The sequence below is a fragment of the Parasteatoda tepidariorum genome, chromosome 1 (genome assembly GCF_982258835.1).
Source record: "Parasteatoda tepidariorum strain Cologne lab strain chromosome 1, Ptep-v5.0, whole genome shotgun sequence".
Lineage (NCBI taxonomy): Eukaryota > Metazoa > Arthropoda > Arachnida > Araneae > Theridiidae > Parasteatoda > Parasteatoda tepidariorum.
In genome coordinates this window covers 57,547,324-57,568,917 of record NC_141755.1, presented here as the reverse complement: position 1 = coordinate 57,568,917, position 21,594 = coordinate 57,547,324, and the positions used below count along the sequence as shown (strand labels likewise).

The window sequence follows — 21,594 nt, the reverse complement described above, 5'->3', positions numbered from 1 at the left end:
ATCTTTCATTGACTCTGGATACTTAGCGTATAGTCATATAATATTAATTTAGGAAAAGTCAAAAAGTAGCAACTACAAACAATACAATGCTTTATTACGTGTCTCCTTACTCGCTTTGTGACGTTAGGACGCAAACATGTACATGAAATTTCAACCATTTTTTGACTGATTAGAGCACTCAAACCTCTACTGGAATTCAGTGTTTTTGAGCATCGATAGTTTCAATAGTTCCCTGAGCAGGGAAAGGAGAACTTCTTGCTATTTGATTCTTAAATTGAATGTATCATAATTTTTCTATTAGTTAGAGTTACCAAAACTCAACTCAACTGCAGCTCTGTGTTGTATGATAATTCAAATTACAATCTTTTCTGTTACTGGCGAAACTTATAGCGCTATTTAATACCCAAATCGAGATTCGAAATCGACTAGTTAGAGTCCTATAATTCAAATTGATTTTAAATGCCAATACAAGCTACAATTGTTTCATAAATAATAATGAAAGCAAGATGTATCCCAAATTTACAGCCAATTATCGCTTTACTTTTGATATAAATAAATTAATACACAAAACTGTAAAGAAAAAAAAAATAAATTAATAAAAAAATTAAAATACATTTTATCTGTAATAAACTTTTATCTTAACTGAAGACTCCTTTTACTCATATTTTTTGAAGGTAAGTAAGTTTTTTATTTAAGATCAGGCAAAAATCCCCCTAAGTTTTTTTTTATTTAAGACTCCCTAAGTTTTTTATTTAAGATCAGGCAAAAATACAATTGTTGATTTCCTTTCTATCTGTTTGAAAAACGTATTTTTAAACATTTTTTCAAATAAATTTTTTCAGGAATTTTTATTTATCATTTATCTCATATCAATTTCAACAGAATTTCGATAATTTGATGCTCAATAAAATTTCTTTTGATAATTTAATAAAGGCTATTATTTGTATTTTTTATTTTAATTCATTATTTATGAGATTGATACAGTATATATAGATTTACCGGCACATCTTTGTGGCTAAGCGGTGCATGATAGGAGTTAAAGGAGAAACTATATTGCATTTATTAATGAATAAACTTAACCAGTGCAATAATTTTTGTAGAAAGTATAAAAATATATACGCTTTTTTATCATTAGATTTCACGTGCTTATTAGCATATTAAGTGCTTATAAACATTATTTAATGCTCATTTATTTTATTTTATTTCATGTTATTTAATTTTATTTCATTTCATGATATTTTATTTATTTTATAACCGTTGTTGAACAGCCGACCCAAATTCGAGTTTACGACTACCAATGTTCAACTCCGTTGCCTTGTATTTTTGAACCCAATCTAGAAAAAAAAGGGAACTCTTGGATTGAAGAAATTGGGAGAAATTTGCTTTCGTGGAGTATATTTTTTGAAGGAACTAAATCACGTGGAGAGAAAAACCGCGAAATTCTCCCATGGTAAGCCTGACGGTAAGGAGACTTTAAGGCATGATTCATCTACCACTCATGATATTTTGCATCAGCACTGTGGTGTCAGCCGGGTGCAAAATTCGTATAGACTAGTCATCACTGGGATGCGAACCCGGGCTACCTCATCGGGAGGCGAGCACTCTATCCTCTGAGTCATCATGGATCAATGTTTATTTATTATGCAAGATGCTTTATAATGACTATCCAAAATTTTTTAGAATCCCAATCAAAACACATGAGAAAAAGGTACAGATATTGAGAGTAGCCCATATATATTTAAGCGAGAAAGAAACCAAAGAATCTGGTTAATCGAAATCGGACAAATCACTGTTGAGGAACACAGGCTTTTCTTAACGCTGGAAAGTTTTTCTAATTATCTTATTTTAACTAATCCGTATTGTTTCCCCCTTCTTCAACAATCGTAGCGTTTTTGTTTAACTTATGACTTAAGATGCGTAAACTTTTTTCCTCTTCCTTTTTGACAAAGATTCTAAAAATAGGTATTTCACGGTAAGCTCAAATGAAAAGTCGCCAAGAAATATGGACCTCCGCCAACTTCTTTTCTAATTTTTTATTATTTCTTTACTTTATTTATTTTTGAAACCCTGATCAAAATGGACAATCACCAAAAAATTAAAATGGACAAAAAGTAAAAAAAAAAAAAAAAAGATTGAAAAAGAAACCCAGTTGTCTTTCCTTGCGCACCTAATCGAAAAGTATCTCAATTATATATATATATATATATATATATATATATATATATATATATATATATATATATATATATATATATATATATATATATATATATATATATATATATATTAATGGTGGCCAGTATGGAACACTCTATAAAGCACTTATTGAATGCAGTGTTTTATTTAAAATCTCCTACTTATTGCTTGCAGAACTCTAAGGAATTGAATATCATTTGAAGTTTCAGAATAGATAGACAACCCCTTAGTAAAGGATTTTCTATGAAGTTTATTGTAAGTGGCATTTTCCATTGAAGTTCTTTCAAGCACTTTCCCTTTTGTGCAGGAACTTTTATTTTACGTCTTTCCATTCTTTTCCTTAAGACATTTTCCATTGTGGTTTGTCATTCTTCTTTTTTCCAGGTGTTTCTGACTATTTATGTCTCCAGAAGGAAAAAAAACGAAGTGTTTTTTGGCGATGATCCTGGAGTATAGAAACACCATAACGCCAAATGGGTGTCATAAATGCTTACCAATCAATGCTGTTGCAGTTGTTGGTTTGTTTATGGGAATACTTTTTTTTTTCCGGTTTCATTCTCAGTTGCATGCTGGGAAATTTTGTATCAAATCTGTGAGAGACTCAGTGTAAGCTTGGTGTCGCGTCATTGGGTTAGGTAATATTTTTTTCACTTCATGAAACAAAACGAGTTTTGCTATAACGCTTTTGTGTAAGAATATTTATCTAATGATATAACATCGTAAAAAAAGGAACATCTTCAAAATTTTTTATTTCATTATATCCATTTTTTTATATTATAATGGTAGTTTCTTAAAAATATTTTTTCAAAGGATTTGCTTTTTAAGTTACACACAAATAGAAAGCAGGGAAATAAAATATTGTCTCGAAACTTTGGCATAAGAATTCATTTTCAAAATATAAGTAAAATGTTTTGTGCAAATAACACGCAAAACATTTTAAAATAAACTCAAACTTTCTTCTAATCTGGAAAAAAATTTTATAAGAAGAAAAAGAAATCTGTTTTTCTAGCGGTAATGTATGCATTCTGTACAGATGTAGCAAAGTAGTTGTTTCTTTCTATAAATACGTGGTTAAATATTTGCAATAAAACACTGAAGAAATAAAATCTAAAACTCTAAATCAAATGATAACTTAAAAAAAAGATTGTTTTATTAGAAAAAGGAAGTTTTATTTTTTTTGTATGTGGCTTGAGTAAACATTCATATACGCAAAATTTATCAAAGAGTTTAAAAAAAAAATTATGTCCTTAACTAGAATTTGCACATTTGAAACCATCAACCTATTCATTGGTTCTTCATAATGGTTTAAACTTGTTGTTCATTAACCCAAGTAGGTATCAAATAAATAACTAGTTTAATTCAGATTTTATTCTTTAAACATTTGTGTAGTAATCCGTTCAAATAATTTTGTTAAAAATTACTTGAAATGCTAGAATATATTGCAGGAATTTATTTAAATGTGCCTTGCAAATTCCATTCCCATTTTGGATTTTCTTTTATAATTTTCTATATAAATCTATTTAAAATTTTATTTGCAAACTAATATTAGATAATTTATTTTTTACTTAATATTAACACCCTTTAAAAGCCTTGAGGAAGTTTTATATCTAAACAAGTTTTCGATAAAATCCATAAAAGTATGGCGATAAGGGCATTAGTTTCTAAACAAAAAAATTTCAGCACTTGTAAGAGGTAGAGATTTAAAATTGTTCTAAGAAATAAGCCAGTTTCCTGCTACCCTCTTTCATCAAACGAAGTTGAAAATCGATGAGATCCTCTTTTTTCACCAGACGTGATTTGGGAGTGTAAAGAGGTGTGAAGCGAGGAAAAAAAAAGTTGAAATAAAAAAGAAATATCTTTCCCAAATTCTATCGCACAAACAGTTCTTAACAAGATAGTAGAGATATCAAATAAAGTGTTTGAGCCAAATAGAGTATATTTTGGGCCCTAAGTAGCTTCATAAGAGAAACTTGTCTCCACGGGGCTGAGAATTTCTTCAAGAGAATGGAAATAAAAGCTCGAAGTTGTCCGAATGAATTGTGCGGCAAGGTAACGCCAAAATATGTCACATGATGTCGGGCTAATATAGCAAATTTTGTTTAAGTTGCCTTTGGGAGTTGGGATAGCTACTTTTTCTGAAAAATATGAGAGAAACAGTACTTATGATCGCCTCTGATGTCTTACAGAATTGGTTTCCTTATTGGAGATAGGTTAGCTATTATTTTTGAAATATCTCCGAGAATTATCGCTTATGGTTTCCTTTCATGTTTTGCAGAATTGGGTTCATTACTTAAGTTCGGTTTGCTATTATTTTTGAAAAATGCGAGAAAAATACTGCACTTCTTATCTCTTCTGGTATTTCGCAGAATTTGTTTCATTATTAGAGTTAGATAGTAATTATTTCTGAAAAATCTGAGAAAGATACCACTTATGAAGTCTCTTTTTATGTTTAACAGAGATGGTTTCATTACTGATACATTATTCAATTTGCATTAAATGGAAAGTTAAAACCTTAAAATTATAGTGCGAACACGTTCAGAATTTCAGTTTAAAACTATGTTGATAAATTTATATTAAAACTGGAATGTAATTCCACATAAACGAAGAAAATTTTGAAAGAAAATTCTATAAAAATTACAAGATTTGTAATTTTTAATCTGCTGATTACTGTACCTAAACATAATATTAGAACTATTAAACTGAATTTGTACTCAAACTTAAGTTTATAAAATTTTATTTGAGATAATTCTTTACTTTGTGCAGGTTTCGTAGCATTTGTATTCTCAGCTGAGTTTTGTTAAAACCCAGTACTGTAGAAATTACTATGTAAAATTATGGACAAATTTTTGTTGCAGGATTAGAAGGCTAATGTAATTTGGCATTGCTGAACTTTTGTCATTTATTTTTGAAAATGAAAAAAAAGATGCACCGAAATATGCGAAAACAGTTATAAAATTTACAATTGTAGTCTTATACATTTTCGTGAGAATAAACATTTGGAAACATTTTAGTTTTATTATCTATTAATAAAATATTTAATTAAAAAAAATTCTGTTTAATTAGTTCGTAAGTTTATATACCAGGCTTGAGACAAATAAGATCCGTTAATATAAATACATATAATAATTTAAGATAAGCATTTTTTTTCCGTAGCGAAAAACAATATTTTGATAAACGTAATAACTCCTTTTACAATTTATTACATAGCTTTGAAAAAAATTTATTCAATTTTTATCTTGACAGAAACATTAATTACTTAAAAAACAGAATTGAAAAATGATTCAAAATCATGCAGGTGTTTCTCAAAATTTATGACATGGGTTCTTAAGTGTAAATTTAACTTTCCATTCGAATGTTTTATGATGATTATTATTGATTCATTTATACGGCTATAAAGAGAAGGATTTTTTTTCAAGAAATGTACTTCTAAAGAATAAGAAAATTGAGCGCTTTTACAGGGCGAAATTTAAATTACTTACCTGATTTATGTTCCATTTACAATTTACAGATTCAGTTCTGCTCTTTTATGTTCTCAATTTCCGAGAACTTTCTGATTGTTAGCTCATGACATTTTGATATATTACAAGCATTGTGAGATTTTTTTTTATTGTTCCTTTTAAAGAATTTCATTCCCTGTTTCTTATTTAACAAAAGTGCCGAAATTAAGATTAGGAAAGTATTTTTTATGCATTTTTTTAAAATTGAATTGATGTCTTAGTTAGGGAAAGAATTTATAAGTTTGCTTTGAAATTTTTATAGAAATGATATGCTGCCTGATTAAATAAAGTAATCCCAAGGAAAGATTCAACGATGTATTTTAATGTAAATAATAATGTAAATAATAATATAGCACTCTACTAACTATGATTAATATTCAGAATTTGATAATATCACATTAATTTTTTTCTATTAGATGTGCTCATGCAATTAGAATAAACAAATAAATATAGATAACTGGTTTTGAAATTTGAAATATAGAAAATTGATTTCGTTTTCACAACCATAGACGATAGAAAAGTCACGGGATAAACATACTATTAAAACTAAAAGATAGTTGAAGCACGTTTCTGGTTTTATTATTTTTTTTAACAGAAGATAAACAAAATGACTGATGTAGTAAATTTTCGTTTTCAAATAAACGAACTGTAAGTGATGTGGTACGCGTACAATGCTGATAGAAATAACACTTATTAACATTTTACACTGAGAAAAAAAGAATGGTCAAAACTACCAGAATATGGAAAAATTTGCAGTGCTTCTGGGTCTACGGGCACACCAAAAAGCTTAATAGTTTTTACTGATGAACTTTGGTAATGATTTTGATGAAACTAATGAAAAGATCTGGTTTTATCATTAGAGCATGGCGCAAAAACCTCTTATTCGGTTAAATGTACTTTTCAGCTTTGTATTCTTTACTAAATGTGTGGTAATAAGACATAAAAGCTTGAAAATTTCCGGTTATTACTTCATTATTCGTCGGGCGTTAGTTTCATGATCCATCTGAGGTGTTACTGAGGTGTCAACTTTCATGAACCGGCACATTTACTTTAATATTCTTGAGAATGTGGTGTTGTCTTTCAGTTCACATCTTCGTGATGAGTTTGTAGTTGATACACCTATTTTTAAAGATGATGAGTTCACCGAACTGAAAGATTATGCAGATGCTTTTATCAGCTTCCACACATTATATTACTTTGAATGGTTGACAAAAACCACTTATTCGGTCAAATTTACTTTTCAGTTTTGTATACTTTACTAAATGTGTGGTAATAAGACATAAAAGCTTGAAAATTTCCGGTTATTACTTCATTATTCGTCTGGCGTTAGTTTCATGATCCATCTGAGGTGTTACTGAGGTGTCAACTTTCATGAACCGGCACATTTACTTTAATATTCTTGAGAATGTGGTGTTGTCTTTCAGTTCACATCTTCGTGATGAGTTTGTAGTTGATACACTTATTTTTAAAGACGATGAGTTCACCGAACTGAACGATTATGTAACTGCTTTTATCAGCTTCCACACACTATATTACTTGTAGTTTTATTGACAAAATCACCAAACTTGATTGAACCCCATTGAAAAGTTATGGAACAAGTAGGTAAGTTGCCGAAATAAGAAATTTGACTGATTTGCTTGACGTACCATTAAAACCTTGTAGGTTCTTGTGGGTTAACCATGACGTGAGATTCCAAAACAAACAATTTTTGATAGTCCTTCAATTCCAAGCTTCTTCCCTATGGGAAATGATTATTGCTTTTCTTTTGCAAGTTAAGGGATGCATGTAGGTTCTTTTACTGTGGGAGATATAACCGATAGAATTTAGTTCCTATTTCAGAATTTCGAAAATCTAATAACAAAACGCATTTAAAAACATTTTAATTCTAGGGGATCACACCCGCTTTGTATCAATTTTTATTTTACATATCATTACTACATTTTTCTTCAGTTTTTGAAAACTTTCCTTTGCCCGGAAATGGCTATGAATTTCATTTCACGCAATTTAGATAACAAAAAATATCAGTGTCTGAAGTACCGGGCGATGGTTTTTACACTTAAGGAGAGACGGTAGGGGATATATCAATGATGCTAAATCTGACCTTTTTCGATGTACCTTTTCTTATCATCTAAACAAGATAATAACTTAGCATTTTTTCACAGTATATTCACATATACATGTTTACACTGAATTTAAAAAAAAATTATGAACTGGGAACTTTTAATTCTTTAAAAAGTTTTATTATTTTTGAGCAAAAATTCTTCATAACTCAAAAAGCATTCTTGTTAACGCTAAAACAATATCCCAACATACAGCGAAAAATTTTAAAGTGGTATCATAAGTAGTTTCCTAAAAAGGATACATCGAAAAAGGTCAGTTTTAGCATTATTGATACATGCCCTACCGACTCCCCTTAAGAAAACTTCAGTATAAAGATTACCAGGCAAGTGCATACTGGCATTTTATTTCTTTTAAGAAAAACATTAGTTCAGGAAATGCTGAGCAATTTACTTAAAACTTCAACAAACTTGGAAGCAAATTGGAAGCATCAAAAGTAAATTATAAAATCAAAAAATACACCAAAAATGTTTGGTACAAAACCCTTTAAACGATTTTAAATAATAGTTAAGTGTTTATTAGTTTTTACTAATTAATTGGTGTAAGAGACTTTTGAAAAAAGAAAACAAAAGCAATTAAATTTATAGATTGTATTCCATAGTAAATAAAATTTCTATAAAATTTTTTTTCTCATTTTTATTCTTTAGAAAAATGTGAGAAGGTTATTTAAAGAGTTGTAGCGAAATTTCAAAGAGAGCAAACAAAATAAAATGAATGGAAATTAATTTTAATATAAAAAGGAACAATAGATTTCTTCGCAAGAGTGAAGTTTTTTTACTGGCTAAGACAAAAATACCTTTTCAGAATAAAATGAAATTTATAGCTTCATGGAAGATGGGTTTCCTTTCAGAGTTTATCATTAGATTTTTTTTAATGGAATAAACAGTTCAAACTCCAAACAATTATGTTTAAAAAATACCTTCACAAAAAATTATTTATGATAGCACTTGTTTGAAAATAAAATGAAAAATATTACTTCTTTCTTCAGTTTTTCCTTCTTAAACTTCATTACATCTGGAGTTAAAAATTTTGTCTTTTTATTAAAAGAAGTAACATTAGAAATACACTTTTACGAGTCACGAAAAATATTTTTACTTTCCAGACAGCAATTATTTTTAAAGTGTATTTTTCTCCATTTATCTGCGAAATGTTTTTTTCCGTTTATGGCTTAAGTATGAAAAACTTTCAAATAACTCTGGTTGTTGACTTAAAAGTGATGACATAATTATAGTTCTGAATTCTTTAAGAATACAGAAGCATTAAAATCTAAACATTTATGACTATTTTTATGACAAACAGTAAGTCTAACTATACTGAAAAAGAATAATTTGTTTAAAAGTTTATTCAAAATATCTTTATAATACTTGTCAATACAAATATGCAATAGAAGTTAAAACATATCTTTTTCCAAGCAAATGTAATTGATTTTTTTATAAATTAATTAATTAATAAGAATACTAATGCTAATGAATGACTTTTAAAAGCTGAATAATTTCACGATTCTCTGAGGAAAAAAGTGGGGTCAGAATACCAGAATATGATAAAATTAACCGTGATTCTGATGGCTCTCGGTAATTTTTTTGAGCTTCAATGAAATGAGCTTCAATTTTGAGCACTTGAAACTAAACGAATCAAATTCATTAAGTTTAGGAAATCCTGGATTGTAATACAAAGTGTCAAAAAAGTGAACCTTTCTATATTTTAAGAAGAAATTAATAAACTTTCTTCGATTTCTTTAAAAAAGGCTGCAAACGAGATGTTTCAATTGCATTTTCATAATGATTTGTGCTGCGTATTATTAGCTTCATGGATGATCATTTTTATTTTTCAATTTAAGTTCCGTCTTTTTTTTTTTGTATGAAAATCTTGCACGTGATAGCAATGAAATAGCTAATAACATAATGGAGATGATATAGAAACGGGGAAACATTGGAGACTCGACCAAAATTATATTTTTCTATTTTAAATATTAATTTAACTGATAAGCAGTGGAGTGCAACATTGCGTCAAATTTGGTTATTTTTTTTCCTATCAGCCATTGGCAAATGAAATCAAGGAAAGATTATGATATCCTTTTTATTTTGAAAAAAAATATTTGTTGTTTCCGTCTCTCCTGCAAACCTTGTTCTTAGCATAAATCGATAAAAAAGTTGAATTCTTAATCACCATGCAGTTAAATTTACAGGAAAGACCTCAATATAGCGACCACCTCTATTTACGACAACTTTTGGGAATCACAGAATTTTTTCAGTAGGCATTATGCTGAAAAATTCCTTTAGGATTTATAGACTATTAATATATAAATCCTAAAGGATTTTAAGTCTACTAATCCTTTAGGATTTATAGACTTAGGAGACTATTAAACCTTCTTTCAGTCACCGGGAAAACATCTGAACCAAATGTGGAAAAATATCAAAACAAATAAGTAGCTTCAAATGTATTTAAAATATTTGCGTGAGGCTCTTGTTTAGGGAGCTCTTTGTGACGATTCAACCTAATGCTGCACAAAGTGCACGAAAGGCGATGCTATCAATGACTTACTTCTAGAGTTGAATGTTAAATTAGAAAAAAAAAGGCATTTCAGAAAAAAAAATACATCTCAAACAAACAAACCTCTTCTCATCTCTCAAAGCTAACTAATTTTTATGATATAAAATTAAATGCAAACTTAAACAAAAAGTTTAGCTGTTTATTTATTTAAAATAGCGTTATCATTCATAATTTGTAAATTTGTTTTACGCATAATTACATCAGTTGGGATCATTTTTATAAACGCCAAATTTTATTCATCAATACGTCTCTTCATCACGCCAACAGAAGAGGCATTTCCGCACTAAGAAGATGACACTGATTAAAATTGAAATCGTTTGCAAAAAATCAAGTACCTTCGATCTTAACAATTTTAAAATTGAAATCGTTTGCGAAAAATCACGTACCTTCGATCTTAACAATTTCAAAATTGAAATCGTTTGCGAAAAATCAAGTACCTTCGATCTTAACAATTTTAAAATTGAAATCGTTTGCGAAAAATCAAGTACCTTCGATCTTTACAATTTTAAAATTGAAATCGTTTGCGAAAAATCAAGTACCTTCGATCTTAACAATTTTAAAATTGAAATCGTTTGCGAAAAATCAAGTACCTTCGATCTTAACAATTTTGAAGTTAATGGAAATAACCTCTAAGAATGACCAACCTCCATCAACAACCTTTTTACTGTGGATCGAAGTGTGGTTGCTACCGAAAGGTTTCACTGTATTAAATGTCTGCATACCTATTGTTTGCTTTAATTTCTTCTCATTTTTTTTAATTAATTTCTTTTTTTTTTTTGCAAAATGTAAACTAGAAGAGTTTAGACGTATGATGCTAAATAGGAGATTTTGACAGATACACATGTTAAAAGGAAAGAAAATATTAAAATAAAAATAAAAAAAGAAAAGAAAACTCACGAAATAATAAGATGGCCAAAATAATAAAATGGCCAAAATAAAATAATGTTTAAAGAGTTTAGATTACACAGATAAACTAAATTTATTTGAAAATTTCAGTTCTTATTTTTTTGCTTTCAATACTACTTTTTGATAACAGTATTTGATTTATTTTTCAGAATTGTTACTCGCAGAATTAGAAATATTTTTATAGTAATTATAAAGTTTTTCATACATTAAAAAACACCCTGTTTACCACTAGTATATTATATGCATTTTTTTATTGTATATTCAAATTTATGTGTTTTTCTTTTATTTCTTTCTGAAATTTTATGAGATATTAATAGCTTTTATGGTTACCATTATTGACCACGTGATCCTAGTCACTTGAAATATTCCTTTTATCTTTGTTTTTTCTATTGTAAGTAATAAATAAAAAAAAAGGAAAGGAAGAAAAAGAAAATGTTTGCGTTTTGATATTTTGAAAATATTCTTTCAACAATTAAAAATTCCTTTTTTTTCATTTTTTAGGCTTATCTGAACTACCTTTTATCTGAACTTTGAACTTTGAAATACCAATAGAGGTAAAACAGAATTTACTATGAAAAGTTTTACCTGTGGGAAAGCGTTCTCTTAATTAATTTCATGAGACACGTGCGAGGAAAAATCCACAATATTGTATTATATATTTAATAAATCATTCACAAAAATTGAAGATTGTCAGCTCCATTTTCAATTATAATTAATTACAGATATGCATATTTATTATGAAATTAAAGTAAAAGCAAGTAATGAAATTAATAAAGTGTTCATTAAAAGTACAAATTAAATTTTAACACAACTATTAAAATGTAGCGCAGATGTTCAAAAAAAAACATTTATAAAGTTAAAAGCAAATGTTATCCATAAACTGAACTAATTTTATTCGAGTATTAAAGTATCAGGAAACTATCACCAGCGTAAAAAAATATGCTAAGCTTTTGAGCCTTACATAAGTTATAAACTAGATCTGTAATTTCATAAAAAAAGGCTTTCATATTCATACCATTTTAAAGTAAGTAAACAAATAAATAATCATAATTAGAATAATATTCAAGTAATGTTTTAGAGAATTAAAAAAGCAACAGTAGAATGTTGAGAATCGAAAACTATGTATCTCATATCTTTTAAATGGGAACCGACTTAATTGAGGATTTGGCAGAATTAATTAATATTGTCATTTAACGTGTTTTTTATTAATCTCTTCAATCATAATATGCTCTGTAAATAAAATGCTCTACCTAAGAAAAGTAGACAGCATAAATTAAAATAAAATATATTCATAAGAAAAAAATCCGAAATTGTATTTAGTTTAATATTTATTTTTTGAAATATGCCTAATAACATAATTATTTTCTAATGAATGCGATAAATATATTTTTTTCCAAAAAAAATATCTCTTAATAAACTAAATCTGGAAGGTTAATAGATTATTTACGAAAATGTTTGGAATGCATGCAACTAAGTCACAAGTTATTGCAATTAATTTTAATTAAACGTGCATTGCTGTAAACTACTGCAATATTCGTCATTAAAATAACGAATGTTATTAAAATAAGAAAAAGATAATTTTCTTCAGGTATAAACAGCTTGAAATTGCGCTCATTAAGATTTAAGAAAGCTCATGAGAAGTGAATTAAATTAACGAGGAAAATTAAGTTTTTTTGAGCATTATTATTATCTTAAAACTAATATGAATTTTAAGTAAATATTAACTGTCAATCTTATTAAAAAAGGAAAACCATTTTAATTGCTTCATTGAATGGGTTCTTTAATTTCTCAGCTTAATACTGAAATGAACTATTAAATTTGATATTAAGATAATTTCTTTTGTGATGACACCTTAAAAAATGTACCGAAAAGAATTTACATTAAGAAACAATGCAGTCATTATTTATTCTTATCTCAGCTATTTTATAAAATATTTTTTTAAATTTACTTGGAACGGCGTAATTCTCTCATTTTTAATGATTTTATTTTGCAAAGTAGTTAAGCGTAATGAGTGTCGTTTTAAAGTATGCTGTGAATAAACTTTGGGTTTAAAGAAATAAAGAACAGTGCAGAAAGAATGAAAACGTTATACAACTTTTGACCTAATGATAGGATTATAACGTAGGGTGTTCGAGAATATATACTGTAAAAAATTCCGGTAAAAATATCGGTCCTCAGGGTGCCGATGTTTTTTTTACCGTGAAATCCATTTTTACTGAAACATTCTATGGAATAAAAATCTGATATAGCTTAATTTTTACAGTGATAATTATCTTAAAACCCCCGAATTACTCAAATAAAATAAATACCACTGTAAAAATTAAGGTATAATATATTACGGTAGAAATGTATTTTGCAGTAAAATGGAGTTTATGGATGGTGCACCCAAAAGTGCTTCATACGGTAATTTGATCCGAAATTTTTCACAGTGTAGGATGTTAAACAGGATGCTATCCTTAATGTTCGAGGGTTTAAAATATGTTAATTAATAAGAGAAGACGATTATTTAAGCTACGAAGAACATGGTAAGTTTATTCAGAGGAAGTAAGTTAAGTACATACTTTCTCAAAATAATCATGTCTTTTTAGAGATGGATTTGGAATTTTGACGCTCAAAATACTAGGAGTAGATGCCATCTGAATATACAATAGTTTAAACAGGTCCTTAGACAGAAGAGCGATTAAAAGATTTGTCTCTTTTGTGTTAATTTTAATTTTTGCGTATTTCACCGAATATCAAGAAATTGTGTGAAGAATAAATTGTGTGAACAATCTAAAAAAAATTGATATTCAATTATAAAACTCGTTTATACAAAGATAAATCCATGTTAAAAATATCATTACAGGATCCTGTTCAGGGCATGTTTATTACGGGATTGTTTATAAATGTAATGTGTATAACTATATTCCATGCTTTTCTGTATAATAAAATATTTTGATTGGTACGTACAGCTTTAAGTTTTATCATGCAGCTTCGAGTAGTATTTTTAAGAAAAATCGTCAAACTGGGTACTTTGTCAACTCAAAAAGCTATATTTCTTATTCGAGTTCCAGATATTTTTTATACTGTCTTTCGATTGAAAATTCAATAAGTATTTAAATTATTTACGTCGTTTAAATAAGCATATCATTCTTTATCTTCAAGAATTACAAGTTTTCCCAAAATAACTTCCATTATTATTATAACCCTTGCTGCAAGCCATATCCAATAAAAATTAAATAATAAAAATTTTGTATCCTCATACCCCCCCCCCCCCGAAAACGACATTAGGTCGCGAAGGGATTTCACTTCTGAGAATATTACTATAAGTATTAATCCTACTTTTTATAAAATAGAATATTAGGAATTAATTCTAATCCGTAATCTCAGTATGCATTCTTGGGATTTTTCTACGTAAAATTTTGTTTCTCGAATTTTGGTCCTTCTAACAATGTGCATTAACGAGATTTTATTTGGCGAATTTTTTTAAACACCATTGAGAAATGTATCGCCATGTTATGTTTTTTTTTAAAAATTTTGCTATTAATATGCATAGTAAATTTATGGAAAATTTTCTAAAAAGAATTTGAGAATTGTTTGCATACAAAAATAATACTATGACAACACAAAATGTTCCTTTTAAATAAGTCTTAGAAATATATTATTTTTTAAAGTATTCCGCAATTTAAAAAAAAATTATTTCGATTATTATGTTTTGTAAATAAAAGATTAGGGAATTATATATACTTTTGTAATGTTTTCACGTGCTACAAGTAACATTGTTGCGTTTTTTAATGGAATTTATCTCAAATCAATTGTTTTTTTTAAAAAAGAGGAAAATAATCAAACAGAAAATTTTTGTAACAAATCTTCCAATGTTTCGTTCGAGTTTTTCAGGCAGTTCAGTAGTTTGAAACTAGACAAGACTGACTGAAGAGAAACAAGACTGAGTTGTCTTGTCATAAAGACTGAATTGCTATAGTTTTGATTTTTATTGTTCTTTGATCCAATGTAAATAAATGATGAGACACTATGTAACGTAATAGAATACATGGGTTCTTCAAAACTTTGTAAAACAAAGATGACTCAAGCAGTATTTCGAGCTGAGTATTGAGCTATGCACGATCTATGATTTTCTTCTTTGTCGCCATTTTTCCTTTTGAAAAAAAGAAGAGTTTGTTCTCAGTTGAGAATTTCTATTTTTCTATTAAAAGCGTTTTGTTGTTAAGCACTGAAATAAAACTATAGATGAAGTCATGCCATATCTCTTTAAGTTGTGATACTACAACTTTAACATCATTGAAACATTCTTTTTGTTAAATTTAAGATGCTCATTACAATAAAGAAAAATTGTTGTTATAGAAAAGGGGAAATCAAAAACGTTTTAGAGAATTAAGAATTCACTTGTAAGTGCTCTGATAAGGTGATAAGTGATAATTCAAAAGCGCTCTTGTATGCAATGAAAATTAAGTCTTATACTGTAAAAACAGTGGTGTAATACCTAAAAGAGTTCGTTGAAAAACTCTAAAAATTGCGTGAATGATTACCTCATTTCAAGTTAATACCGAATCAAACATTCTTATACACATCAAAGAGCATAGTTAAAGCTTAACGTCAATAATTGATCTTTGTAAATTTGACGAATAATTGGTGTATATTTAAACTAAATTCTGGTATGAAATGATGGTAAGGCAGTTTTAAATGCATAACAATTGCTTTTGGACCATTATTAGAAGTTTTAAAGGCGAATAATCAAGAACATTTACGAGATATTAACAATATGGCGGTTTGTTTACATGAAGTGTATCATGTGAGTTTCTCTGGTCGGAATGAGTTGACAAACTGGTCATAGCCTAATTAATAACAAGTAAGTTTCGATCATATTTACTAGTTTATCAAGAATTATCATTATGGTTGATTATTTGTCAAGTAATTCCAATCTTCTAGTCGGAATTATTTGACATGATAGTGCATGGATGATCTGACATAAAATGCAAGGATATTTTTAAAATAAAGATATTTATGTACAAGTAAGATTGACATAAATCTGTCATCTGTATAAAGTAATATTATAATATTTAACTTCTATTCGTTTCGATTTTGTTTTCGAATTCATAGAAATATTCTGTCTGTGCTGGGTGTATGTTTTATTAACAAACTAATTTTATCTTAAGAAGCATTGTATATATAAATCTTGCTTTATATTGAATCATAAATGTAACTCTACTGATTTGTGTATATAATGCTTTATTGTAGTTATATATTTTAGTGCAACTGAATTGCAAACGTGGTGGCGGCTACTTTTCATAAAGTAGTGCAAAAGAACATTACATGCGTTTCACTGCACCAGGAACTATATTTGGTATTGGTGCAGTGAAACACTTAGTGAAACACCACTTCGGTGTATAGCAGTAGCAGCCACTTTTAGTGCTCAGATACTCGAAGAATATTTTTCATTGTAGTTACGTTCCCTAGAATTCTTGTGTTATAGTGACATTTTATTCAGTCGTTACAGCTTTAGAATCTAATACGTAGCATATGCTCTTACTTAAACTGATAATTTAGGCAAAGACAATAAAATTTACTCTGTTTAAATTAAAAAGTTTTAATTTATTAATCTTATTAAATTTTGTAACGATGGAATATCTTTCTCGCTGCTGATGCGTTTAAATAAGGCAGTTGACTACGCTTAAAATTTCCGGGATAGCATATTGAATTGATTATTATATTACATAACCTGTCTTATAAGAAGCAATAATTGTAAAACCTCAAAAAAACAAATTTAAAACAGGCGAATTTTTAAGCAGTTAAACATTTAAAAAGTGGCATACCATAGTTAATGTCGTCTGATTAAAGAAACTATGACTTCACATTTAACCATTGTTTAGTTTTAACTAAACAAACTTTTAATAAAACTGACTAAATGAGATTTAACGATGATCTTCTCAAAATGAATCTTTGTTAGCATAATAAAGTGAATAAATGATTCCAACTGGAATGCTTACTCTCTTTGCACATTGGAGTGGGTAGAATCCATTCTCCGTAATGACATTCAGTTACATTAGGTCCCACTAGCTGATATCCGTCCTTGCATAAAAAAAGAGCTTTCATTCCATGATCTGTTTTAGGTGCTATCACTAGACCATGTTTCGGTTTCTCAGGCAGTACACGACATCTTGCTGCAAAATACAAAAGATTGGCAAATGCATGATTGAGGTTATTATAAATATTACGAAATTAACGGTACACAATGTTATGATGTCATCTGCTATTCATTGGAACGTAACTTCATTATTAATTTAACTTAACTGAGAATATGATTCCTTTAATATACAAATGATCGAGGATTTTAAGATACAGTGAACTTCAGCTCCTACCCTGTTTTTGCCTTTTATTAAATCTTATCCGTTTCTCGATAGACAAAAAAAAAAAAAAAAAAAAAATCCCAAAAGGAAAAGCTAGGTAAAAAACATCGTAAAAAGTCCAGGAATAAAGTACCGCTAAAGTAAGTTTTTAAGAATGGGATAAAATTTCTTAATTAGTTCTAAAATTGTTGTAGATTTAATTTATTTTCTTTTTTTAATGGCGGGCACTTGGAACTATTGTCCATTGGCCACAGAAAGTACCAGAACTGCTAACTCTCTTTTAGTTACTCAGTGGGCACCTGTGGCGAAGTCACGGCGGTGGAGCAGCGTCGCCCACGTCACACTACCACAACCCGTTTATAGGGCGGGTCACATTCACACACAAAGGAGAAAGGACATAGAACACAGATAGAGAGAAAGAAACATCCATGCCTTGCCCGGGATTCGAACCCAGAACCTTTCTGATCCAAGGACAGTTCCCTGCCCCCTACATAAGCCGGTCGGCCATTTCAACAATTATACTTATTGTATTGTGATATAATAATATACAAATAATTCTTTTTCAACTAGTTATTTTCTAAAAATAAAATTTAAATTGAAACACTATTGTGATTTTCGTGAATATTTCTAATTTATCAAAAGATTGAGCTCCTGAAAGACTTTTTTAACTGGTTTATTACTTATAACACTTCTATTATATATTATATAATTGCATTGAAAATATAAAAATTTCCTTGCAGTTAAATTCAAATTAATCTTCGCATACTAATTAATTTAAAAAAAAAGTATTTGATATTTTGGATAATCATTTAATTACATTAAGTTCGAGTTCAAAGGTCCGAATTAAATCGTACTCTAAATTTATGTAATAAATATAAAGACGTTATTTTTTCTGCAAGGCGAAAAACATTCTGGTAAAATTATTAAACTGTATGGTAATAGCATTTTCGAAAAAAATATATATAATTTTAGAAATAAATTAATATATACGGTATTTAAACCATTACTTTTGCAATTATTCCGTTCATATGCTGGAATTTTCCTGGTTGGAAATTTACTGGAATTTTGAGCTTTTAAAATCATAGTTCTAAATATCACACATTTAGAAATATATCATACGGAAAAAATTTAACCAAATGAATGGTTTTTGTATCATGATCTAAGGTATCATGATAAAACTGAAACATACATAACATGTTTGGAAAATTAAACATATTCGTAAAATTAACAAATTTATAAAATTATTTCTGATTTTTAAAAAATATAGAATCTATTTAAAAATGAAAATAGATTAATAATTTATATAAAACGTATAATGTGTATTCAAAATGTTCAAAAAAGGGGCATCATTTTTTTCCAGAAAAATCCTATAGTTTAGACTTTTCTTTGCAGATACTGGCTTAAAAATGCCTTTACTGACACTATTCTAAACATATTTTAAATTAAAGAGCTGCTCGAAAAATCCTTGCAATGCAAAAGTTTTGATAGTTTTGATTAAAAGTTCATTTAATAAATGTAGTTAATAGAAATACCAGTCAAAGAATTTATCGAACTTTATCCTGCAAATAACATTCCATAATGAGACGTTCAAAAATTCAGCAATTGTAATTTACTTGGGAAGTGTTGTATTTTTCCGTCTGCAAAAAAATTTTTGAGATTCCATTCATAATTTTTCCCATCTTTTAATTTACGAAATATTTTTATCCCTTTGTCCTTAATTTGAATTCTCTGTAATTACTGACATTGTTAAGATTTTTATTCATGAATATCAAAACTAGAAATATACGAAATTTGATTCCGTAAACTTTCAGTTCTTTGAGTGTTTCTCAAATAACTTGAATTAAGCATGAAATGATATTTGAAATCTTATGTCCAGTTTGGATAAACTAAAACAAAATTTGAAAAATATATTGAATTACATTTTGCAAAAAAATCTTTAAATTACTTTTTAAAAGCAGCAAGTTTGCAACGTGCAATGATCGGCTTTAAATTTTGAGCAGTAATCAGTTTCATTAAGTAACTAGTTTAAGCAAATTTTCAATAGAAAGTGATGTTTTCTCGATGATTCTACACATTCTTAAGAAAAATTTCACAAATAGTGCTAGTTGCCACAAAAGTTACAGACAAAAAATAATTTAGACAAGAAGCAAGAAATGTAAATGTGAGGCTTGCTGCGTTCTTCTGAAGAAAACGAAGATTTTATTCTTAGCAAGTTTCAAATTACATCACAAATACATCACCAGAATACATCACCAGACAAGCAAAATACATCACCAGAGGTTAATGAGAATCTTCAAAACGAATTTTTTGTTTTATGTCAGACCATTCTGACACCTTTACACTAACATCACTTCACGTTGTTGCTATATCTGAGCCACAATGTTGCTACATATGTTGGGAAAATTTTGTTTATTAATTTTTCCGCTCAGCATCACTGCCAATTACAACTTTGAAACCAATTCTGTGTGGATAACACCTAGTTTCCTGAGTCGAATACAGTAAATCGAAAATTTCTATCCCGTTCATTTTTTTAAATTGATTTCTTAAATTTCCGGTCAATTTGCAACATTTGGTATTCAATGTAATTTCACTTGATTTTCCATTTGTTTTTCCAATTTCTTAAAAGTTTGTATCCATATAAACGCCTGTACATTTTAAGGATTTAAATATTTTATTTATCACTTTTTTACTATAATTTTGCTAGTCCCTTTTTAACTCCCCGATTTTGTGGAAATGAGTTTAATCAGTTAAAGGTAAATAAAAATTAATCTAAGTACTTGAAGTAACTAATTTTTTGATTCAAAATTTCATTCAAAATATCTTTTTGCTTATTTAATAGCTTCTAGATCTTTTGAATAAATTTTTTCATGCAAAACGTAAAACTATCAATAAAAAGAGCAACTTCATATAAAAAAGTCAACAAGTAGTGAGTCGGAGTCAATAAAGGAAAAAAAAATGTCAAAATCTAACAAATCTGAACTTGTAATTAAAGGTAATTACCATTTATTTTATTTTTTGAGGCAAAAAATTTATCATAAATGATAAAAAAATATTGTGTAACTTTATTTGTTTTTAATAGTCTTACATAAAATCTAAGAATTAGTTTTAATTAGGCTAGGTAAGCTCATTTTTTAAGTATAAAATTTGGATTACTCGATTTTAAACTTATTTTTTTTCAACTTCGTCCAATTAATTCCGCAAATAATAAACATAAGGGATTAGGTCATGCTGAGTTGAGTTTTCTCTTAAGTAGCTCGTGAACAGAGAGGGACTACAAAGAGTATTGTTTCTTTTTTATACTTCGCTAATAAAGAAAATACTGCAAATACTCTGAAATTCTCTTTTCCTTTAAGAAAACATAAGATTACTCAAACAAGGTAAAATGAAAAGAAAAAAGTGAAAGGTTATTCTGTTCTTTATTTGCCCCATTTTGGCGAAATAAACATAAAAAAAGTGTAGCTAATTACGCTTCTCGCACCATTATCACGTCATGGAAAAACCAGAATAAGCCGTTTTTTAGTGTAAAAGAGAACACATATTTGATGTTGGTACAAAAAGCAGCCGCAAAAAAGTGATTTTCTGACTTTTTTGATGGTCAATTATTTTTTAATTATTCAACTTTTCCTTATTACATTGCCAACAGTGGTGGTTTAGAAGCACCAAGACCCTACGCTAATTATTCTAATTAGAGCTAATTAAAGAGGAGCACCATTCGCCCGCCCTCTTTTAGAACGTGCTATTTTAATGATCGTTTGCTGAGCCATGTCACACAACTGCACGAGAGAATGAAATTTAATTACGGTGTGAGCATTGTCTGCAAGATTTAAGGAGTTTTAAGGGATCAGAATGTTTAGTAATCAAGCCCCCAGCAAAATGTTGAATGTTTTGTACATTCGTAGTAGTTGAAGCATGTGGTTTTACTTGCATACTTTGGCTCAAAATGAGCAATTTCGGCTTACTTTCAGAAAGGAAAGATTTTTTCT

General features: G+C 28.4%; 1 protein-coding gene across 3 annotated transcripts in view; it reads right to left on the bottom strand.

The window, feature by feature from the left end:
- The window catches only part of LOC107441765 (sushi, von Willebrand factor type A, EGF and pentraxin domain-containing protein 1), a 432,093-nt gene that overhangs the window by 110,438 nt on the left and 300,061 nt on the right, over window positions 1-21,594 (bottom strand). For all 3 annotated transcript variants that reach the window (XM_016055134.5, XM_071179755.2, XM_087165022.1), the window contains exon 9: window positions 17,252-17,425. In XM_016055134.5, coding sequence (XP_015910620.3) covers window positions 17,252-17,425 — 174 coding nt within the window. The remainder of the gene's footprint in view (window positions 1-17,251; window positions 17,426-21,594) is intronic.